We start from the raw sequence: 20,460 nt of genomic DNA, 5'->3' as shown, positions 1-20,460 counted from the left end.
AATAAAGCTGTAAACTTTTTTCTAGATCAATAATAATAAAGTGAACATCGATGACCACTGATCAGTGTCTGTTTACTTGACCTTTGCAATAGAAATGATCTTGTTGTACTAGTGAACTGATCTTACTACATTTCTCTACTGTACCTATTAACCAAATCATATGAATGTAAAATGAATTATTGATAGTTTCATGACTCCTCCTTAAAATGGAAACAAGAAATTCAAACAAAATTTAAATTAAATTGTGGGTTGCTTTGAAAAGGGCCTTTACTCGGTCTCTTCACAGGTCCTTAGGTCCTGATCAATAACTCTATGAGACACTATGAGTCTGTGACAGCGCCGCACATGGGACAGTTGAACCGAGGTGATACTTCTGATGGGTTGTAGGCACAGAACGAATGAAACATAGCGTTGCATGGACAAAAAATCCAAGCACTTTCATCAGCTATTTCACTGGGCGGCTGACGTAGATGGCAAATATCACACAGTCGGTCATTGTGCGCACGTTCGTCTTCCTCATTGTCTCGGTCCGTAAACTCTTCTGAGTTCATAGACAGTACTTCAATCTCGTTATCACTTAAGGTTGCATCCAAATCTACGTTCTGTTGATGGTTGGTGCCTGAGGTGTTTCGGACGATGGGCATTGTGATGGTAGTAGAAGGTAATCCATCGTAAAGCAACTGATGAGCACAGTTATGGACAGCCGTACACTGTTTCGTGGACATAAGCCGTGAATTGATGTTAGGACGTTTGTCTGCCTGACTTGTACCTGTAACTCATTGTCAATCGTTACTCTGGTTACGTAGCTGTTGGAATGCAGCCGTCACCAATGCTTTCTCTGTGAATTTCGACGTTAGCGTGAGAATAATATGCCAAGATGTGACGACATACTGTAGTGAACAGAACACGACTGGGGACAATCGAATGTATTTAAGCAAACATTACAGACTATCTCAGTAAATTCTGATAACCAAACAATGAACAGTCAATTTGCAAATTAACAACCAATTGTTTCAATCTTCTCTGTTTCTTCTCTAATTTCATTGCTCATGCATTTTCCAAACGATTGCGCTTCATTTCAGTTCTTTGCACATCGGTCTTCTGGCAAAATACATTCTATGTCTGACCAACACCATATACTACTTATATAGATATAAGTAGACTACACCACACTCGTCCCCCCTTTAAAGCATTCGACCATGCGGTGGTTCTGCTCGCCATGCCACTATCTTCTTTCACTGCAGTCTGTGCCAAACTCTCCGTCAGAATGTCGAGTCTGCGGCGCGCTGACCTCCATAGCTCCGTCGACCTGCCGGGGCACCAACATCCGCATCCACCCGGCACCTGGGACGTTCAACACCCGTACTCCACCGGCCTGCTGAGCCATCTACATCTGATGTCCGCCCAGCAGCCGCACGTCCCACTGCTCCTCTCCGTCGACAGCACCCGCTACAGCCAACGCCGCCCCGCCAGAACACTCCACTCGACGCCACCTCTCCTCACCAGACTGCCCCAACTAGCACCTCCACTCCAGACCCGCAGCGGCGTCCGCAGAACAGCACCCTTCCTCCTTCTGGTTGGCAGCGACACCAAATGTAGTGAACAGAACACGACTGGGGACAATCGAATGTATTTAAGCAAACATTACAGACTATCTCAGTAAATTCTGATAACCAAACAATGAACAGTCAATTTGCAAATTAACAACCAATTGTTTCAATCTTCTCTGTTTCTTCTCTAATTTCATTGCTCATGCATTTTCCAAACGATTGCGCTTCATTTCAGTTCTTTGCACATCGGTCTTCTGGCAAAATACATTCTATGTCTGACCAACACCATATACTACTTATATAGATATAAGTAGACTACACCACAATACGACTCTGTGTTCTACATAAAAGATACAGGAACAACTAATAGGATTTCTGGAGACTGTGTAAGTTCCTGTAGTATCAACGGCCGTGAAGAACTCCCCCGACAATACGAAGTCAGTAACAGGAACACGCAAGTGCCGCTTCAGCAGTTAACATGCAGCAGGTGTAAGTGTTTCCTGAAGACGACGTAGTTGTGGATCGCGACCCAGCACAGCTCTGCTACGGCATTCAGTGGAGTACTTTTGAACTCTAGCTTCTATCCAATATCCAGTGCGAAGCAGAACACTGAATATCGATCTGAACACGGGTGTGTTTCTGTTCAGCTTATGCAACTTTAAAATTGGATGGGTCGTCTCAACGAAATTTGTATTGCTTTGATCTAGCAGCATTGCAGTTGGTCTAAAAGCGTTCGACCACTTGTGCTTTTTGGACAACAACTGATCTCTCAAATATTGGTAGAAATTTCCGTCTGCTGCTTCGATAAATGACACATACCGTTGGAAGCTACAAAACATTGTAAAGCATATTTCGATTTACCTTTCCACATTTCTTGTTAGCATAAGACGGTAGAATATTTGAAGAAGATCAGATCGTAGCCTATACGAATACGATGAATGGGTTAATTCTAAAGAAAGGAAAGCTTACCCTCTTGATGACATTTCGAAGCAGGTGCACGCAGTACAAAAGGTGGTGTGAATTCGGATACACCTGCGTTATGACAGCAGCTATAACAGGTGAATCATCGGTAACAATACCGATAACCTCTCTATTGTTACTCAATTGGCGGAAGAACGAGAGGAAACTGGACAGCAAAGTCGATGTTTCGCGACTTCTAAATGCAATACAAACAGGTATTGCCATGAAATTCATATCCAGAGCCACCACGTGATACAGAAACATATTTTCATTATTGGTTTCGTATGTTCCATCAAAACCAACATCTAAAAATCTATTGCACAGATTAATCTGGTCTGCTGTAGCGAAGAAGAAGTACGACAGACTATGATCTGCATCAAATTGATAATCACAACGGCCACCGAGTGACGTTATGTGATTTTTCAATTTACCGTAATCACCTACAGTTAATAGTATAAATATGCACATTGCTTACCAGGAAGGTTGGCCTGTGAGGACACTTTGTGATGCATATTGAAAACATCTTGAGCATTAAGACGTTTCCCATAGGATTGATATGCGTAGTGTATAACATTGAATGCTGATGTTCCAGATATCAACAGTGGCTTCACTGTTTCCAATTCCGCCGCCGTTAATCGGCGCATCCAAGTATTACAGTCGTACCTCAGGGAATTGCACTTGTGATTGTGATGCCCATTCCCACGAACAACAGTCCAATAACCTTCAAGAAACTTACAAAAGATGAAGGCCGGACGTTGAGTGTCCATTGAAGTCCTCAATGAACAATATAATAACACTAATCAAATTACCTCCTTCGTCTAATCGGCTGCGAAGAACCGCTAGGTGTTTTATAGCCCTTTCTCCAACATACAAATTTAATATACGGCTTCCGATCTCCATGGAAATGAGAATCTCTCACCGCATAATGGCAGTACGTTGCTATTTCATAAGTTCTAATGGCGCTCTTTAACGCTTGCAGTGATGGGGACGCTACAAGATACAATGTATTCAAAAATACGTTTTCCGTTTCTGTGACTACGTGAGGAACAACAGAGCCTGTAATTTGCACGTTACTGACGTTCATATTGTGAAGAAAATTTTCTATATCGATAAGTACAGAGCTTTTATAAGAATTTCAAGAATTACATAACTAATTATAACGCATTTACAACTAGGAATTTCATTGGACGAAACGGATTGAAATAAAAATGGGATTAAGATTTTTTGATTAAGGGTGACAAAAACATTTGTTTAAAAAAACCTACGTGACTTATGTTATTCATCCAAATGTATGGACCGAGTAAATATTACTGTACACAAATGTTAGGGGAAATTAAACCGGATTAAGGCATGTTATTTGCAAGACCGTGATGGTGCGCGCTGATTGGCTAATTCCAAACCAATCAGCCCTTGCAAAGTATTGGAGAGAAATCTAGAAGTTTCTTATGTATATAGTATAGATATACGAACGTTTTTCTAACCATTGATTGCTGTCCACTCACCATTGTTATTTTGAATACAATTTCATTCCTGTTCAACGTGTTCTGATTTTTGGGTCTTGTCGAGTGTCATCGTATAAGAATAAGCAATAGGAGTAGCTGGTTCGTTTAGCAGCAAATACAATTATAACAACAAATTACAGTAAAGATGGATTGAAGGTCAAACGAAAATGTGTTAGAAAGTTGACCATACATCGATATTGATCTACTTTGCACGTTCTCATCGATTCTAAATACTAAATTTGGTTTATTAAATTTGTGTGAAAGAATATATTATTTTAATTTTATTCTTAGTCGTTGTGCCAAGAAATTTTAACTGTGTTCAAATATGTGAACCTAACCATACTTTCTTAATGTTTAATGGAAGTACAATATCCGACATTTTCGAGCACTTTCAAGTTCATTTAGCAGGTGAAAGCTGTATATAACAGAATAATTTTCACTAAGGGTTTCATTTTAGTCATCTAAAGCTATCCACAGAGGTCTTCTAAGAGTATGAAACTATAGCCCATCCCAAATTAGATGATGAAAGAAGCAAATAAGGTGAAAGGTAGATCTTGAAACAAAATCCTCTGTCAAAATTATACTTTGATATATAGCAATCACCCACTAAATGGACAGGAAAATACCTGGAAATGCTTGATATCATATACATATTAAACAGTGAAAAGTGAATGAGCTACAAATTCACGAACACGTATCATATCTCTCTAAGCATACAGCATTTAACGAAGCCATTGGTGCTATTTTTAAATCAGGGGTAGAAAAGTCATCAAAATAAGAAAACACAACAGTAGAGTATCATAATTTGTCATATACATAGTTACTTGAACAGCTGACTCGAATTTATATGAAAGAGTTTTAAATTACACAGTCAACTCATTCAAACTCATTAACAAAATGGTTCATAAAGGTTATATTAAGAAAATCGAGTAACAATATATATATTTTCGGAGAAATACTTACTAGACGGGCAAGTGTTTCTGTTGGTTGTCGGTTAGAATTGATTAATACATCTTTTACGAGATTCAAAATACGTTCAGCAGCTTCTTCTAAACCTAGTAACTAATAATTTTAGAAATTAAAGAATATAAATCGCTGCACTTTCCGGAATACAAACAATTAATGAACGTTGTATTTGTTATAGAATAATCTCAACTGAGGTATCATAAAAAAGTCAGGGATTAGTGGACAGTTGCTTATTTCTAGTGGGAGATTTTTTAGAACTAACGAATACAACCTACAAATTGAGGCAATCTCTACAAAACCTTTTGAACCAAACTATAATAATCAACCAACTAATGACTTCAAGACACTCCTGAAGTTCTAGTAAGAAGCCATAACTACTGGAGTTCAGGTGTGTTAGGGGCAAAACAATTATTTGAAATAGGATTAGTTGACAGTCACGTTATATAGCTAATTGATTGAAGTTAAAATCGCACCACTGAACCGGTGGTTTGGATGAGTAGGTATTAACCACAAAATCTTAAAGTCCTGGTTTTGGTCTCTAGGATGTGCTTCGCAGTGTTGAGGAGTCCAATACTAAGATGAAATAGCTCAACAGCTTTTAATGGTCTGTTAACCCAAATCAAACTAGGACAGATAAAATCGATTCAATGGAACTAAATTCTAGAATACATTCTCAACAAAACTAAGATATAAATAAAGGTAATATATTTGTATTATCCTAATGAGTGAAAAAAGTAGTTTTTTTTTAAATTTTCTGACGTTTTGTGACCTCTACGTAGTAAAAGCTTATAGAAGAGATTCCAAATAAAATTTAAGCATGCTAGTTAAAAAGAGATGTATGCGAGAATTATAAAATAACTTACCCATGGATTTGTGGGAGGTCCTTCACTATAACCTAACTGATTTCCTGAGGAGTCCAGTAAAACCATTCGAGAAATCGTAGCACCTCTACGCATAGTAAAGAATAATGAATGGATCACCACATTAAGATAAAGTAAAACATTGTAAAATAGTATATCAGTTCAGGTTGATATATTATAGCACAGAAGGAAATAAAAATGATAAATAAAAAAGGATTTTTGGCTAAATGGAGTCAATAAGCGTGGAAATGTTAAGCCTTTCAACAAAGCTTACAAACGTATTATTGTTAAGAGGTGTTATAGGAGTGTTTAATGACCTTGAAATAGGATCTTTAAAAGTTGATATATAAACTAATATTAAATATGCACTCATTAATCACCCACACCTAAGTTCACAGAGATGACGTAGTAATTTAATGATCAATTTTGAGCCCACTAACGATCAATAGCTGAAGTGCTAAAAGCATGGAAATTAATTTTTGGATCCGTATTATTGTAGTCAACCTGCCAAAAGCTGCGAGTCACAGCTTCGGAGTTATTGCATTCATAATAGAATTTGAATCTATCAGATGGAGGTTGATAATTGAGAAATGAATGACTTTTTCAACTTTTTTCAAGATTTAACCCAGCGCGCTACAATGCCGCTCTTCCCAGAATAGTGTTTCGTTAATTTTACAAGCCTAAAATCTTTATTATTAGTCAAGTTTAGTTGTACCCCTTATTATGGGCTATTACACTCAAGTGTAATATTTAGTTGAAAAGGTTGTACTTATAAGCCGAGAAAGACAGTTGTTGCACACACACTCACCTAAGGTGATAATAACAGTATAAATGGTTACAATATATATTTAGAACATATTACAACCATGTTCGTATTTCTGCATTAGATTATAAAGAAAATCTACTTAGCGAGGCATAATGATATTACCTGATTACACAGTTTATGTAAGTTTGAACTTTTCAGAATGCGAAGGTAAGGCAGCCTAAGTAAGTTAGAAATTTAAAGTTTAGTGTTGCCAAAAAGATGTGAAACGGAACGTCAACCGAAAGTAAGCTATAACATTTTACTATCCTATTGTGTAACTAACCCGATGAAAATAATATCAACCAAGAAACGTCCAATGAATTTCACCGCAACCCACGAGGGTTGTGATTTTTCACAAACCTAAGGATTCAGTAAGCAAGTTAAAAAAACCTACATTCAAGACACGTGTTTTACATAGAATTCAGAGAGCGAGAAACAATTACGTACTCACCCTTCTATGCCACCGATAAGGAAAGCCATAGGAAGTTCGGTTAAACAGATACGCGGAAACGTTAAATGTGTAAATTTTTCCAAAACAAAATTTCAGTTTAATGTTCACTAGCCAATCAGCATCCGTTGGAGAGAAATTCGGACGAAGTTTTCCAGATAGGTTGCATGTAATACACTCTGTTTGTAAAGTAAATTTATTACAAAGTTTCATCATAATTATGACCATACATCACCGACTGGATAAGAAATAATAAACCAATGTAGAACGCGAATTCGTTTATTAGTGAAAAACTGTTATTTTACCTTATTGCTTGCAATGGTTTACAACTGCTAAGGTGAGAAGTCCCTGGAGAATAAATCATGATTAAGCAATTTGCCTTATCAAACTACTGAGGTAAGACTCAACCGTTCTTTTGATTATATCCCTACAACATGCCAGCACTTCTAGATTATTAAAGTCATTCGAATAACGACATTGTTGTTTGTAAGTCAATTGGTATCTTAGTTGTAAGTGAAATAGTAGACACTCACCTACTCCAATCTCTATTATTTACAGCTGAAAAGCTTGGAGTTGTCCTGTCCTATTCGGTTAAGAATAATTAGGAAGTTGTTTATTTGCATAAGTGAACTATTTTTTGACTAAGATGTCGTTTATACTAAACAGCGATATGATATGTGGAAGTTTATTGGGTGGTTTGAAGTCAGCAAAGACCGAACATTTATATGTAACTGACAGGACATACGAACTTTCACATGCAACTAACGACTTGATAGAGCATAGTTAATCTCTTTCGACGCTACTCTATTTTCTAAAAAGTACTGAGTAATTTATTATGAATAATCTTTTTTAAAATATCACTCGACTTAATAAGGTCATTTATAAAACGTCAAAAACTAGCGACCAATTGTCCATTTCATCACCGATGCAAACAGATCGAACTATTCAGTCTTGTGTCAATAACATACGAAATTGAAAATGTCACGCAAAGAACATTATCGTTTATGACGATAAAATGTTCTAATTCAGGACAAGATGCTCTCTCACCTGTTGTGATTGCCAAAATTACTAAAATATAATGATCGCAAGATCTAAATGGAACTTGTTCAGCGAGTTTCTTTTTAAAAATATGTTGAACGACCAATAACCCAGGAAAAAAAAAGTACTTTAGTTGTTTCTATCTCTTGAGAATTAAAATTAGTGGACAAAATATCAGATAGCCTGAGGCCCATAGTGAGGGCTTTAACGAACCAAATTTTGAAATCACAGATAGGAACAGTATACAATATGGTTTGAAATAGCGATACAGCTGTTACCATTAAGCTTTTCTTAATAAATTGATGGGTTATGAGAAAGATGTTTATTAATAACTGCACTTTAGTGATTATCACGCGTTTTACAGGGCTAACAACGAATAAATTGAGGTGGAAGATCGAGAGCCGTCTGCTATTAAATCGCTCTTATACGATCTTTGTGACAATACAAAAAAGTGGAGGAGGGTCAAAAAACTTGACTTATCACACTAAACCTTTTGATAGAAGCGATAATTCACAGGCTTAATAACTGTAGGGATTCATTATGCTGTCTACCCTCTCAATGAAGCTATAGTCAGACTTTATCAGGTGGTGACCCGTATATTGTGAGTTCTAAGTATGATAAGTAAAAGCTGTTCGTCATATTGGCCGACTGATTGCTTTAAAAATGTTTCAATTTAAAAATACGAGAATTCTGCTTTACGCACAACAGTAGCGGGGAGACTCAGGTGAGAATAGTTCAAGTTGATACAGCTCACCTGTATTGTTCTTTACCCATGCACATTGCTTAAGTTTGCTGCAGAGGTTACTATAGTTCTATGAGTACATCCATAGATTCATTGTAAACAGATATCATATCTTGCTTATTCTGTAACCTAGGTAATATACGTCCGATATTCATAACAGAATAACGAAAATTTATAAACGAACTTGTGTGAAGTAGTGTTTACACACAAAAGTAAAAGGAACGAACAAACCAAATATATACTTGAAGTGGGGTTGGAACAAGGCAAAGTAGAAATCATGTCTGGATAAATGAGGAAACAAAGGGCCAAGAAAGCGAAGACAGGATGTCGGTTACCCTTATCTGTTCCCTTATAATCTCCACCTGTTTATGTTTGACATTTACTCATCAGAAAGAAAGTAAAGTATCCGCAGACATTATTAGGCTAATACAATTGAAACTGAGAAACTATCTCAGCAGAATTCTTTTCAACCTTTGGTCTTGGTAAGATTTAAAGTTAGAATGGGGACACGCCAAATTCTGTGGAATGTAACAAGCAGGGTCAGTGAAATTATCGAAGGAAGCAATGATCAGTGTACAACTCAGCGACCATATATAAAGCACTTACACTAATTTGTAAAAGCGACCAACGACAACATTTGGAGAGTTCAAACTCACCTCCCCGCCTTAATAACCTTGAACAGGAACAATAAAGAAAACCACAGAAACAAGTTTTCAGATTTGTATACTGAGGACGGAAGGCGTAATGCATGTGTTAGATCTTTTTAATTAGGCTTCTATCATTGCCTAGCCTGCTTTGGAAGGAGTCAGTTGAAGAGGCTAACAACGATTCTTCGGGCAACAGGTTCCAAAAATTGATGACTCATATTATCAGCACCTTCTGTTGATATATTCAAAACGAGACCGAATCTCCACAGTGTAACAAACTCCGAAGAATAATATAGGTCAATATACCTCCTATTCTTATTGCTGAAGACTGAAGGTGCATTTCTGAAAAGTTTTCAAATTTTCGCTTTACAATTACAGTGGCCAATCAGAGATATCGTGGTTGCAGGCAATATACAGCGTAAAGAATGTGCACTATTCAGATAGTGATATTTTGGACTGCTAAGTTCGACTAAAAATTAAGAAAGGAAAACCGGTCAAAATACTTTGTGCTGAGAATTCTATGTCCTACTTAAAATATGATATTGAACGAAGCTAACAATAATAATGATAATATAATGCGAAGGGCCTGTGACAGAGTTTTACAGTTCTCCATTGACTACTGGTTTCCAGGAGGATAATTCGTAATTTATTCTTACTTTCTGTCTACGACCAACCAATAAATCCTTGATCCACTTTAGGAGAGGTCCGGTAATCCGTAGATTTTCTAGTACCAAGAGTAGTCTTTTTTCGGCGACTTATCACTTATTTTGCTCAAGTTTACATAGAAAACATTCATTATCTAAGACTTCTGTCCTTTGCCCTCCTGCAAGAAAATCCTTTTGTGAAACCATGTTGTTCGCTATTCAACAACTTGTCGATTTCCACGAATGTCATTATAACCTTTTTAATCTCTCATCACACTATTTTAACTACAACGCTAGTGAGACTGACAGGTATTTATTGTGGTGGATGTTGTGTTGATCCTATCGTATGTATAGAACTGACGATTGTGTTATATCCCGTGGAGATTCGTGAATGGTAACTTTGAGAACTATTTATGGACCAATATGATGCGTATATTTCCTATTGTGTTAGTCTTAAGTAACTTAACTATTCATATTCGCGTTCCTCTTATTATAAACTTTATTTTGACCTATAGGCTATTATTATACGATTTTCCATTCTTGAGTTATCCCTAGTCAATTAATTACTGTTCCCTCTATTCACAGCCACATTTGACCAAATCTTAAACATATGTTACCTTCTATTTTATGGTACGATGTGGTCAGTTTGTATAGTATATAAACCCGGTATGTTTGAGAATAATGATTTATACTGTACAGGCTTTTATTGGTGGTCTGGACTTAACTGACCGGGCTAGGTAGATAGCAGGATTGATAAGTGCTCAAGACTGCTCATACGAATTTTATGTATCAATCATCCGATCGATAAATTCACTCCTCTCTAATTGGCGGTCTTATCACTCATATATTAAGGATGGCACGCATTCAACCGATATAACAGATTGCATCCTTTCAGTCCCTAAGTAACTTACCTTGGCCAAGCAACCTATTGGATATTGTGGTCAGTGAGGCAGTATTTTATAGTGCTATTCACCTCAGGATATCAGGGTGTAGTTCATTCGATCTTGTTGAAGTGCTTAGGGCCTTTAGTAAGCCGACTCGATTAAGGTTCACGATGAGGGGCCGATTTTGTAACATTCTATTTGAGTCTGATGCTTTGTCTAGAAGAGGCTCCTGAGGGACAACTATCTGAAAATAGTTTTCTATGGCCTCTGCTTTGTTCAGATATTCTTATATTATTTGAGATTCACTCCCTTCCATAATTTGGTTTGGAATTCAACGAGTTCGTGTTCTGCAATTGGTGTAAAAGAATGGTCTCTTTGACTGCTTAATTGTAGAGTGAGCAAACCGATTTTCATGTTTTTGCTAACCACAGATCTAATATCCAATATTAAAAATCTTTGTGGTAACCTAAAGCAAACTAAGAAAGTTTTTGAACTCACTTCCTTCAGTTTTGGTACGATCTTCACGACATAGAAATGGTTATTAATCAGTAGTTTATCGATTCAACTTGACTAGTTCTAATCATTTTTGTAGTTATTCGGGGGTCTATATGTCTTCAAATTGTAACAAATGTGTTTGTCTCATGCTTATAGCTTTTGAGGAGCCAGCAGCTCTCACATTACAAGGCGACAGGTTGTTTGGTATTAAAATGAAATAGAGGTGATGGTCAGAAGAATAGAGTAAAGCCATTCAATAATGAATTATATACGTTAACATTATGAATAAACAGAGTAACTAGTAACCTTATATGATGGGAAACGGAAAGGCCATTGGCTGGCGATATGTAATAATTATAATAGTAGACAGGTTGCGAGACATTCATCAAGTATTTCCCATTCATTGAAAACAACAGTAAGGTGTTAGCAACAAACTCTCTGTATAATGAGAAGAGTTGCGTCGGCCACATCTTCTGTGTGGTTTTATTCGGTTTCCAAATAACCTACGTCTAGCAGTCCTAGATCGCGTTGTTCGGAGACAATCACAAGAGCATTTCCGTCAAAGATATAAGTTGTTTTTGTCACATCGCCCTTGATCAGATGACATTTCGGTAGGATAAATTTAATTTTACTGCTAACCACCCACTTCCCTAACGTCGTGATATCGTTCTGGGGCCTGAGTGGATCCCCTTCATTTCTTGTACACCTCTTTATCTTGCTGATGAAAGCGCAGATTAAGATCCGTGAGCCAGAGATCGGTAAAGAAAATCAAGAAAAGAGTGCTCTCAAGTTGCTTCCCCGCGAAAGTAATGACATTGAGGTCAGGCATTTTTTTTACGGCGATTGATAGTAGAATAAGAGTTTATCCAGCAATGATGCTATGGAATTCTTAATAAAAAGCTACTATGAATTTTCAGGGGTCATTTTTACATGGTTGAAAAAATTATCTCATATGATTATGGCATTTTCAGCTATTCGGTGTGAAGAATGTAAAATCCAAACTAATGTTTGGCTGAGGAATAACTGTCTCGGTTGTTAGATACGCGATATTCTCAATTGAAATCAAAACAAGGGGGTTATGGGAATAACGGTTCTAAATTTCATCATAAATACCAATTTACTTTATTACCTAAACAAATATTACCGCTCAGTTAGTCAACCAATAATTGTTCCCTCAATAATCGATCTAAGTTACAATAAATAGAGAAATTGATAAGGAATATAAGAAAATTAACAGGCGCACCAGAAAATACGTGTTATTCTATCCCTTTTGCAAAGATCAAGTAAAACTCCGTTCAAAAGATAATAGTATGTTGCTTTGTAACACAAAGTGTTTCCGATTCTGAAAAAGTGCATCAGTTCACAATCAAAATGAACAATCTCAGTCAACTTAAGCAACACACTCATATAGGGAACAATCACAATGGCCGCCGCGAAGATGAAGTGCCGACTAAAACAACATAAATATAGTTCAGGAAGAAACATAGAAACTCAGTGAAGGCAAAAGAAAAACGAGGAAACTATAATAAGATATTGCCATCTCAAATAGCATCAAAAAGACCAACATAATGTACAACTAAAGAATCCAATAAAAACAAGTTTCAAATGTATTCATGGAGGAATTTTCACACATAAAACCATCCAAATGGATCTTACAAAGAGTAGCTTTAATTTGTGAAAAAATAATGAGTCTCCTATTTATTCTCTTAGACTACTCATAGTTGTGTGGAATTCTAAAATCAAACTACTAAAACGTTTAGCCCATCCTTATAATAAAATCAACTATACTTATATTCTAGGCTGCAGTTAATCACTTCAAGTTTGATTCTAGTATGTACTTCACTGGATAATGTAGGGTCACTGAATATCGAACGGATCATTGATCCCTGTCAAGGTCAAGGATAGTCAACGCACATCAATCAATTACACGCCATGGACTGGCCCACGCGGCAGTGGTCGTACTTTCGCTTCTGTACTTTCGTGGTTGTACCTTAACTAATATATTCTTGTAATAACGTCCTTTGTGTTGTACAGTCTCCATAGCGTCCATAGTCCCTTGTTACGTCGATGGGGGCAATCCACATAAGGTGCTGGTCGCGAGGTGTGACTTCAGCGTTAGTTGGTTCGTCACCATTCTCGTCTAACTCTAGTAGGCCCCTCCAATCATTTCGATATAGAACACCAACGTTGATGTTCTACAATAACATCGGTTTTAAGAATTTCTTTATAAGTCACATGCAATAACTTAAGAGCAATATGAATCAACTTTCAACCGAATTAAACTTAACTAAATATCTGCAGACTAACTGGTCCATTACATTAACTATCCATCGTTAAAAGGAGCTCATAAATCAAAAGAGTATATTTAACACCCAAGTAAAATTAAGAGATTACAGCTCATTCAACATAATGATCCTATCAGTTAACGTAATACTGAACACATTATCATACATTTTTTACAGGAAGATGAATTGAATTTAAATTGGGCTATTTTGAACAAAACGTTTGGAATAAAAATCCTATCAAAGATAATTACACACAACATCAGTCTATAAAATGTAAATATATGGGATGAGAAGTGAAACGTTGAAAGCGAAAAGGTCAGCAATTCTAATTGGATAAACAGCAAACGAAAAAAGAACGGATCTCACAGAAGTCCATATCGTTCAAGATGATCATGAATAAGAAATCGTTGACAACCTTGTAAGATATGATGCATTGTGTTAGTGTTCACAGCACATGTATAATAAAATAAATATATTCGATTTTCACAAAATGAAGTTGTACCACGTTTTGTCAGCTCCTAAAAAAAGAATATAAATATGTGTTATTTTTATTTCAGAAGGGGTTTTGTGGAGATTTCAGTGTTTTTATAGTTGAAATAATGAGTTAAGTGAAGACCAACATGGAAAACCTGGAAGTACTGGATGGCCGTTTCGCCCTATTGTGGGACTCCTCAGCAGTGCACATCCACGATCCCGCCTCGCGAGATTCCAACTCAGGACCTACCAGTTTCGCGTCAGAGCACTTAACCTTTAGACCACTGAGCCGGCATCCAACGGTGTTAATTTCCAACTTCAACCAATCCACGATGCTTATTAATTCACCACATCGATAAAAGTGAATTTTCATAGTCCTATAAAACATCTTGGTGTAATGAATTACAAAGTAAAATTGTTTGAAATATTAAAAAGGAAACATTTTACTACTGTAGTGAACAAGAACACAATTGGGGACAATCGAATGTATCTAAACGCAAAATCAAAGGATCTCTTAGTAAAATCTGGGAACCATACAGTAAATAATTCATTTGCGAAATGTCAATCAATCGTCTCAAACTTCATTGTTCTTTCGTTCCCATACCAAACTTTCTTTGTTCTCGTTCTCTTTTCTTTGATCTTCTAAAACCTTCTACCTCCAGGTATTTCACTTTTGATGGATGGTACATACTACTTATATCTGTCGATATCATTAGCACACATCATAGGTACCGCTTTTGGTCGAAAGAACATATTCTGATAATTAACTTGCAGTTTACTGTTTCATCAGTACATTTGGAAAACAAATGAGTGTAAAAGACTGTCAGGTAAAATTTCCAGCTGTTAGATATGATCAAGTGAGTTTATAATGTAGATTTTATTTTCACACCGTATTTACTCCTTGATAATTTTTTAAATTTTGATTATTTCCCTTAATAATCTCAAACCAGTTTGCTTGACAAAGCATAAAGAATGATATACATTTCAATCTCTGTAATTGTAATTATTATATATAATCCATCCTCTATACTGAGGGTGAAATACCTGTGGAATTACTTATTCAGAAATCTTGGCAAATGTTCATATAAATCACTGGAGTTTCGAGTTTGAGATTCAAGAAGCGTAACCAATACTGTTATAGTCAACGAGAACATAAGTGGGGACAATCGAATATATTTCAACACAAAATTACAGAATCTCTTGATCAAATCTGTGAATCATACAGTAAAAACTTAATTTGCAAAATACCAATCGTCTCAAACTTGACTGTTCTTTTGTAAATGTCAATCAATCGTCTCAGACTTTATTGTCCTTTCGTTTCCATACCAATCGCTTTCTGTTCCTGTTCTTTCCTTCTCAATCTTCTTGACCTTCTGCTACTAGAAATTCTATTCCTGAATAGCATTATCTACTACTTATGTCTACTGCGTATGTACCACACACCACACTGTGATTTAATCAAAGAAAGCTTTCAAACTCATTATATGGATTATCTCAATGAATGCTTTCCATAAATTCTCTGTTACTCATGGAAGAATAATATAATATGCTAACATTTTATCTTCGAATCAACTGAGATTACCATCGTTTCAGTATCGTAGACTTGAAAAAAACAGACAAAGAATTAAACAGTATTGTGGAAAATCAAGTATAGAGTACTTCAGCAAATAATTATCATCCATTAAACAGTATAAAGTTATAGAATTACCATAAAGCAATGTATATCTAATACGTACCTCAAATAAATGCTTAATATAACATGCAGTTCTAACTGTTTCAGGATGTTTAATAATAAATTTAGGCTGTTGTGGGAATAGTTTAGAAATTTCATCCTCATTTCCAACATCAGTACTATTACCTTTTTTACGATAACTGGTAATGTTGTCAAGGTGATATTTAACTGGTTTGGTAGTTGGTAGAAGACATGTTAAAAATTCCGCCCTTTGTTGAGCTATAATTATAGTAAAAAGATCAGACGTTTCTTTTTGTAAATAAGTTTACATATAATAAATAAATAAAGTAGTTAGAAAATGGCTGTATATTTTAGTAAGCGTCGAAACTATAATTTATGGACGAGCCAATCAGATATAAGATAATGAGTCTTGGGTTTTGGCGCAAAATTCATCCACCCATTCAATCAAAGAGCGTTTTAGCATTTTAGCTGATGTCACTTCGTATTGAAAACCCTAAATCTAATTCCTGACTTTCATCATCAACTGTAAATCATAATCCTTATTCTTCACACAGGTTTATAACCCTAATTTAGCCCAAGTAAGTAGGTGAGCATCCTCAAGGTCTCTTTAGCGTCGCTCTAAGATCATCTATAAATTATAGTCTCACCTTCACTTCAGTATTCTGTTTAGGTTGCATACACATTAAATCTACTAAGTAATAAAAGTATTATCAAAATCAGCAAATATATAAAAAAACGTAGCAAACGATCTATGTAACTAAGTAAATACAATAATGATTTCTTAATTTAACCTAATTCTTATCATTGCTGGCTTTTCCTTTTGCATAGGTACCCAAAAACTATTCTGCGACTTTCTCAGTGGTTTAAAAAATCTAACACAGAAGCACTAAACCGCAGTTTCGTCCTAGAATAGGACTACTCAGCAGTGAGCGTTCACGATCCCGTTCGTGGAATTCGAACCTAGTGCTTCCAGGTTTTTCATGGTGGTCTAGCTTCAATTGACTCACAATCTCAACTATATATATCAAAACACTTTACAATCACAATTTTGTTATTATTAGTGAAGTATTTACATAATTTAAGTAAATTTGATTCAAAATGAAGGCATCAAAATTTAATACTTAAAACATAACCTACCAGTTGGTTTGAAGTTTTGATATGGTGAATCAGCGACTAGACGTGCAATAAGTGTAGTACATGATAAACGACTACTCATACCACTTGATGGTTGTTTACAAGGGATTGAAATTACTGAACAACAGTACTCGGGGCAGTTATTTAATCGAAATGATGAATGTAATGATATTGTACTACTAAATCGTTTATTGATTTGTGGTTGATCAGTCCATATATTATTAGTATTATTGTTATCATTATCGTTATTATTATCATTCAAAGAGTGATCAGTTGTCGATGAATCTCCTCCTAATGTGTTGCTAAATTTTCGATTGGCTTGATTATACTCAATCGATGCTGAAGGAAATAGCTTAGAAGATTGTATAAGATTTGATGACATGCTTTGTCTTTCAAAAGGTGAATTGGAATCGGTTTTCAGTAATGGTGGAGATTTCTGAGTTGAACTATTCTTTTTTGATCGATTACCATTAAATGTTTTGTGCCGTGAACACTTTGCAGATTGAAGCCATGCTTCAGCCAAATTCTGTATATGATCTATTCTATGACCATTACATATTTTTTCTTCTAAAAGATCAATCTTATTCAAGAACACAATCATAGGAACTTTTCTTAGATATCTACAAAATTTGAGGAGGAACAATAGGTATTTTAATGAAGAAAATTGTATTACTGTTTTATAGAGTGCATTAGATTGCTGAATAAAATAAAGATACGTACATGATGATTTGATAAAAATAAAACATTCAGTAGGAATTAGGAATCAGTAGCTAATTAGATAATGCGATGTCGTTAAAACTGAACGGTACTAGATCCGAATCCTGGTGAGAACATCAACTTAAGGATTCAGGTACAGTCAGCTGACGAGTCCCGAACGGGGCGAGACGCGTGTTTGGGACTCAACCGATAGCCACCATCCATCTTTCTTTAAAAATCAACTGAGTTGGAAATATCGAAAAATGAGTAAGAAAACACTTATCAACTGCAAGTATACTTTTCTAATTAATGCGGTATGTTTTCTTAGAATAATACTAACAATCATGACAGTTTAACTCCATAATGTAAATCTTAATATGGTGAAAATTTCTTTATAAACAATTATATGATATTGTCATAAAATTTCTGTTTAATACAAATGTGACGCATGCTACTTATATTGACAGATATAAGTAATATGCAACGTCAATTGGAATGTCCGTCTAAAGAAGATTGAACTGAAAAAACGGAAAGAAATTGAGATTTGGAGGAAACATAAAGGACTTAAAGGACAACTGATAGAATATTTTTCAGCTCAGCTGTTACAACAAATTTCTTTCCATTCATCATTCATGAATTCTAAGCTATTTGTTATTCGTTTATTCCAAAGGATAGACAATGAAGAAAAAATGTTGATAAATGTAGTGTTTTTATTTAAGTTTTCCATTACTCAGCATTACCGCTAACTTGAAATATTGGAAGGAAACGAAAAAAGGATGACCAAAGAACACACTACGCCGAGAATTGGAAGTAGATGTCAAAAGGATGAATAGCAACTGCATACAACTGGAAAGAACTGTCAAATATATAGTTCGATAGAGAATGCTGTTGGACGGCCTATGATTTTCCACGTGGAGTAACAAACGTAAGTAAGTAACATAACATTACTTAGCATTGCACTAATTTGTAAGTCTTTTGAAATAGTTCAATTTAGACATATCTAAGGTAGAAAAGTTTAATGAAAAATATGTTCAGTTAGAAAATAAATACCTCATAAACATTTCAACTGTTCATTAAGTTTATTAATGTTCTTAGTACGAAATCGACGTATTTTATATTTTATGGAGTTGAGATCATAAGTCAATTGAAGCTAGACCATCATCGAAAACCTGGAAGCACTGGACGGCCGTTTCTTCCTATTATGGGACTCCTCACTAGTGACTGGCTCCATGAGGTATTTCCTGGAGTTCTAGTGAGAAACAGTGACCAGTGGAGTTCAACCAGGTCTGTTGGGAGATATCAACTCACTGAAGACATTGGTGAATGGTAGCTCATTTTTGTGGATTGGTTGAAGTTAAACATTAACACCGTTGGACGCCGACTCAGTGGTCTATCGGTTAAGTGCTCCGGCGCAAGACTGGTAGGTCCTGGGTTGGAATCTCGCGGGGTGGGATCGTGGATGCGCACTGATGAGGAGTCCCATAATAGGACGAAACGGCCGTCCAGTGCTTCCTGGTTTTCCATGGTGGTCTAGCTTCCATTGACTCATGATCTCAACTCTATAAAATTACTAAAATCTCCACAAAACCCCTTCTGGTATTTTATATTTGTTTTTACTGTTCTCATGATAAAACCATCCTGAAATATGTGATATACATAGTTCTAGAATATACATTTAAACAAAATCATTTGACTATGTACAGTCAAAAAACTGAACTTACTTATTATTCCATGCTTGTTCGAATACTTCTAATGAATCAATCAATCGATTTTGCCGATGATCTTCAAGTAGCGTTTGATCGAAGCCACTACAATCGACAAGGTACAGAATCGCAGTGACATTATCAAAAAATTGAATCCATTTTTTTCGTTCACCTCGTTGTCCACTAACATCAACTATGCTTTATTTAGTTTCAAAATAATGAAATAAAGAGTATAAAAAAATACTTACTGTATCTTAACTTGTGGATATATTTCTTAATATCTCTCAGTAGCGCGTAGTCATGGCAACTAGTTATTATTACTTTCGTCTTTTTTCAGTAATAATATGAAAAGTTTAATCGCCATTGTTCCTCTTAACCACCTGAGATGGTTTTCTATTAAGTATGATTATCTGTATTGTTATAGATTTGAAATATCTTTCTATCAATCCAACTGAATAATTTATTATTTTTACCTGAACTGCATTGGATTATATGTTTTGCACAATAATATATGCCCGTAAATTACACTGACTATAAAGATTGATAAAAAAGGAATGTTATATCCTGAAGAGAATGATGAATGGTAACTTTTGTGGACTATTCATGGACCAATATGAAGCGTATATTTCCTATTGTATAATTGTTAAGTAAATCAACTATTCATATTCATGTTTCTTTTATTATGAGCTTTATTTTGACCCATGGATTATTACTGTACGATTTACCATTCTTGAGTTATACCCAGTCTACTAATTACTGTTCCCCCTATTCACAGCCACATTTAGTTGAATCTTGTACAAATGTTATTTTCTATTTTATCGTACGATGTGGTCTGTTTGATTGGTGTATAAACCCAGTATGTTTGAGAATAATGATTGATATTGCAGAGGCTGTTATTGGTGTTCTGGACTTAACTAGCTGGGCTAGGCAGACA

General features: G+C 35.7%; 2 protein-coding genes across 2 annotated transcripts in view; both read right to left on the bottom strand.

The window, feature by feature from the left end:
- Smp_092390 (hypothetical protein) overlaps positions 1 to 9,522 on the bottom strand; it is a gene marked incomplete at its 3' end in the record, with an annotated part of 31,648 nt that extends 22,126 nt beyond the window's left edge. The window contains exons 1-4 of the mRNA XM_018796508.1: positions 9,478 to 9,522; positions 7,095 to 7,270; positions 5,842 to 5,926; positions 4,976 to 5,074 (exon numbers count right to left, since the gene is read on the bottom strand). Coding sequence (XP_018651643.1) covers positions 4,976 to 5,074; positions 5,842 to 5,926; positions 7,095 to 7,123 — 213 coding nt within the window. The 5' untranslated portion in view covers positions 7,124 to 7,270; positions 9,478 to 9,522. The remainder of the gene's footprint in view (positions 1 to 4,975; positions 5,075 to 5,841; positions 5,927 to 7,094; positions 7,271 to 9,477) is intronic.
- Positions 9,523 to 14,188: 4,666 nt separating this feature from the next.
- Positions 14,189 to 20,460, bottom strand: part of Smp_172640 (putative gtp-binding protein alpha subunit) — a gene marked incomplete at both ends in the record, with an annotated part of 28,812 nt that continues 22,540 nt past the window's right edge. Inside the window, 4 exons of the mRNA XM_018796507.1 lie at positions 14,189 to 14,344; positions 16,037 to 16,251; positions 17,131 to 17,747; positions 19,545 to 19,724. Of these exons, the coding sequence (XP_018651642.1) occupies positions 14,189 to 14,344; positions 16,037 to 16,251; positions 17,131 to 17,747; positions 19,545 to 19,724 (1,168 nt within the window). The remainder of the gene's footprint in view (positions 14,345 to 16,036; positions 16,252 to 17,130; positions 17,748 to 19,544; positions 19,725 to 20,460) is intronic.

Source organism: Schistosoma mansoni, chromosome 4 (genome assembly GCF_000237925.1).
Source record: "Schistosoma mansoni strain Puerto Rico chromosome 4, complete genome".
In the NCBI taxonomy this organism is placed as follows: Eukaryota; Metazoa; Platyhelminthes; class Trematoda; order Strigeidida; family Schistosomatidae; genus Schistosoma; species Schistosoma mansoni.
The sequence above is the reverse complement of the archived record's forward strand: the minus strand, read 5'-3'. Positions and strand labels throughout refer to the sequence as shown.